Consider the following 4,375-nt stretch of genomic DNA (forward strand, 5'->3'; position numbering starts at 1 on the left):
CCACACCGTTTGCCATTCGTGCCTTGGCTGCTTCTGTGGGAGCTCGGAGTGGGGAGCAGATGCAGAGGCTCATCGCTCTCCTGTCTCCAGGGTGGCTGTGTTGGATAAAGTCACGGATTTCCTCTTCTTCCTTGGGAAGCTCCTCATCGTGGGAAGCGTGGGTGAGTGCTGGCTTCTGGAAGTTTCTCCTCGAGTCACCCAGCTGCTGTCACCGGTTGTGCTGTCCCAAAAGCTCCACTCAAATCACCCCTCCTGTGAAGGTTCTCCTCTCCATCTTGCCCACCCTCGTCCACCCTTTGCTTTCCCAGGAATCCTCGCCTTCTTCTTCTTCACCCAGCGGATAAAGCTGGTCCAGGACACGGCGCCGCCGCTGAATTACTACTGGGTCCCGATTCTGGTGAGCTGCCCTTTCTCTGTGGGGTGACTCCAGAAGGAGAGGACGGCGGCGCCCCACAGCAGCCCCTCCCCACAGCCGCTGCCTCAAAGAGCCCCTTTGTTGGTGTTTTCCCGGTCTCTGGTGCAATGAGCTCCTTTGTTGGTCGCTGTTGGCGCCGCACCCGCCTGCGCTGCCCACTTTGGCCTCCATCCAGTGGTGGCTGAGGCCTTTTGTCCCCGCTCGGGCTGCTCCAGGCAGTCCTGCCCTGTTCGCTTCTCCTCCTTCCTCTGGGGAATGTGGGATTCAGCACTTTCCTCCTCCTGCTGCTGCTCCTGGGGGGGATTCCGGGCTCTCTGTGGCATCAGCGTGTGGTGTCTCCTTCCAGACGGTGATCGTGGGCTCCTACCTCATTGCCCACGGGTTCTTCAGCGTGTACGGCATGTGCGTGGACACCCTCTTCCTCTGCTTCTGTGAGTATCAGCAAAAAAACCCCTCTCCCATCAGGCTCACCCCCAGAGTGTCCAGTTTGGGGCTTTGCTCCCAATCCCGGGGTCCCTCTGTGTGGTTTTCTCCTGCTTTTTCCTCTCCTGACTCCTCACCTGCGTTCTCACCTGCTCTCCCCTGCCTGCTCCAGCAGAGACCCCCAGCCTGTCCGTGGGCTCCTGCATCTCTCCCCTCTGTTTTGGTGCTTTGGGCTCGGTGGAATTAACTACAGCTAACCTCGATTTCCCTTTTTTCCCTCCCTATTTCCCTTCTCTTCCACGCCTCCCGTGTCTCTGGCCACACGTTCTCCATCCTCCACCTCCGCCCTGTCTCTCCCTGGCTCCTCCACTGCTTTTCGCCCTTCCCCTTCACGGCCGCTTCTTCCCGGGGCTGGAAAAGGTGAAGATCTGGAGAGAAACGATGGATCTCCGGAGAGGCCTTACTACATGTCCCCCGAGCTCAGCGAGATCCTGCTCAAGGGGCACCTAGAACCTTCCAAAAGCACCGATAGCCAAGGCTAGGCTGCCTCGGGACCCTCCCGGCCCCCTGACCCCGGCAGCGACTCCCGCGGTGCCTCTGTGTCCCCCGGAGTCCTTCGAGGGTGGCGGGTGCCGGCCCTCAGCGCCCAGTGGTGTCCAGTCTGCCTTCCTGCCCAAAAATCCGCGTTCCTGCGGCGAGAGAACCCACCCGGAGCCGGCTGGGGCTCCCGGTAGCACGGAGCACGGTGCCTGGAGATCATCGTGGGTTCGAGGCAGAGATCCCTGCTCCTGAGGGAGGGCTGGCACGAGGGACCCGGCACGGAGGGACAGGGCTTGGTGGGATGGGCCGAGTGCGTCCCGCCACCCCAAACCGGTCTCTGGGCGTTTCCTCTGCATCTGCTTCGGCCAAGAGCAGTGAAACTTTCTTTGCCCTTTCCTCACCCCTTTCCTTGCAATTTTCTCACCCTTTTCCTCCCCCTGTCTCTATGCAAACCATAAAATTCTGAAGGATTCCGGGCGAGGTTGCAGAGCTTTGCTGCTTTAGCTCAGCTTGTCCCTGTCCCCTGTCCCAGCCATCGCAGGAGCCGTCACCAGTGCCCACTGGGACTTGGAGGGTTTCACTCCAGCCATGGGGGGAGTCGGGATTTCTCCTCCAGAAAGCCCAGAAATGATCAAGATTTATAAAAAACAGCTCTTGTGGCTCAGCCTCAGCCACAGCTCCCAGCCAGACCCTCCCAGGACAAAGCCCTGGTGTTGATGCTCCCGTTTCCATCCCAGAAGGATCCAAATCCCTCTCAAAACATCCCCTGGGCATTGTGAGCCCGGAGCTTTGTGGCTTTGTTTGGTTTTGGGGTGTTGTTTTTCCACGGCTGGGATTTTCCAGCCTCGTTGGTGTGTCAGGAACGAGGGGAATCGCTTTGCATTGGCTCCAGAGCTGCTGGGAAGAGCTGAGGGCTCCCTCCTGCCCTTGGCTCTGTTCATCTTTCCCCCCTAAGCAACAAAACGCCCAAATTTCCTCTTTCTTCCCAACCTCTGCGGGCCATTCCCACATTTGCTATGTCAGAGAGAGAAAAGCCCCGTTCAGGATGAGCCCAGAGACTTTGCTTAACCCGGGAATCGTTGCCAGAGGGTCCCAGGAGCCTCCACCACACCAACCCCACGCCTGCCCCCGCCGCGGGGCCGGGGATTTCTCTTTGCAGTGGAAGACCTGGAGCGCAACGACGGCTCGGCAGAAAAGCCCTACTTCATGTCCCAGGACCTGAGGAAGCTGCTCAAGAAGACCAACAAAGGCCAGCCCGACGCGTAGAGCGCCCGGCGCCGCCTGTCCCGCGCGGAATTCGCCTCCGTGGACCTTGGACCGCCCCCCCGACAGTGTGGGTGGGCCGGTAAAATGCAGATTTTTGATGACTCGGCCTTAAATCCTTGCGCTGGTAACATGACGAGCTTTGTCGCCACTAACGAGACGCAGGGCCCCATGCCAGTGCCACTCCTGGGGTGAAATCCCCCGATTTCTGGGTGGCCAGCGACTCCAGAGTGAGTTTGATTGGTGTTTGGTCCTGTTCTGGTCCCAGCGAACCCTTCTGGGGTCAGCCCGGGGGGATCCGCGCGGATCTGGTGATGCAGGAACGGGCCGGGAGGTGCAGGCAGCTCCTCGTGGGGTGTTTTCCTTGTGGCCCCCCCTAAACATTGAATTGCGGTTTAAGCTAATTACTGCTTTTGTAGCCACTGCGTGGAGGGGAACGAGGGGGCCGTGAGCAGAATTTGGGGCTTGAGGCTCTGTCCAGTTCTTGCGCCTCTTGGGGACCCGCAGCTTCCACAGGTTCCTCCCCAAAATGTGCATCTGGTCCCCCCAAAATTTGTCGTTTTAGGGCGGCAAACCCTTCCCCAGCTTCCCAAACGCTTCACCTGCATAAGGGGTTTTGGGACTCGAGGGGGTGTGGATGGACCTGGGGGGGTTTTGGTTTCATTCCAGGTGATTTTAGCAAAGCCGGGGGCAGCCAGCACCTGGAGGGGGAAAAGGGATTTTTTTTTTTGGTGTGGAAATGGGGTCAATTAAGTCTAAAATGTAATTAACTCTAACCTAAAATGTAACAGAATTAACCCTCAGACCCGGCGCAGCCGCCGCCAGCAATTGGGCTTTTTTTGGGGCTCATTTGTTAAAAAAAAAGGATTTAAAGAAATGCTCTGAGGCTTTGGGGGACAATTTCCCCCTCCCAGTGCTCACCTGGCTCCAGGAATTGGTGCCGAGGGATCCCTTTGGCTTCTTTTTATCCCAATTCCCCGCCACCTTTAGGTTTTGTATCATCCAGGGGACGTTTCTGTGGAATTATCCAATCCTTTGGGGGCTTTTGTATATTTTGCTTTTCCAGGAATGTTTTCAGTCACGGTTATTTGGAGCTTTTCCAGTGAATTTTTGGGGGGCACGTTTTAGTTTCTCTGGCGCCACCGGGCAGAGTTTCCCTAGCTGCAATCAAACACTGTAATTTCTCTAATTTTTCTTTTTGAAATTCCCTCAATTTTCCCCTTTTCCCCCTCGTTTTTTAGTGCAGCTGATCAGAAGGACAGAGGAGCGGAAGGGAAAGTTGAAGCCAAAAAAATGAAGGAAAACGTAAAACTAGAGAAGTGAGGGGAAAGACAGAAAAATGAAGGGAAAGGTAAAAACAAAGCTAAAAATGTAACAGTAAAGCTCAACAGAAAAGATCAAATTGAGCTAAAAAGAGGCAAATCCTCCCTGTTTGGGACGAGTGGGAATAATTCAAGGAATAATCCCCAGACCGTGTTCCACTTACAGCCATTCCAGCGCGTGTCCTGCAGCTCCTGATGCTCGTTCTGGATTAATTCAGTGTTTTCCCTCCCTGTGCAGGTTTCAGGGTGGATTTGGTTTTATTTCTGCTCAGAGCGTTCCTGTTGGGGGCAGATTCTCTCTCACTCCTCGATTTTCAGCTGTTTTCCTCCTAAATCCTGACCCCTTGGGTGTGGGAACCCTGTGGGGATCAGCCGAGGAGTGGCAGGGACTGGGGGTTTTTTGTTAAAAAGG

General features: G+C 56.0%; 1 protein-coding gene across 1 annotated transcript in view; it reads left to right on the forward strand.

Annotated features, from left to right (window-relative positions):
* Positions 1-3,031, forward strand: part of LOC102044165 (choline transporter-like protein 2) — a gene marked incomplete at its 5' end in the record, with an annotated part of 7,559 nt that extends 4,528 nt beyond the window's left edge. The window contains 4 exon segments of the mRNA XM_005431229.2: positions 81-161; positions 309-397; positions 762-846; positions 2,538-3,031. Of these exon segments, the coding sequence (XP_005431286.2) occupies positions 81-161; positions 309-397; positions 762-846; positions 2,538-2,644 (362 nt within the window).
* Between the last annotated feature and the right edge of the window lie 1,344 nt (positions 3,032-4,375).

The sequence above is a fragment of the Geospiza fortis genome, unplaced genomic scaffold (assembly GCF_000277835.1).
Source record: "Geospiza fortis unplaced genomic scaffold, GeoFor_1.0 scaffold566, whole genome shotgun sequence".
NCBI lineage: Eukaryota > Metazoa > Chordata > Aves > Passeriformes > Thraupidae > Geospiza > Geospiza fortis.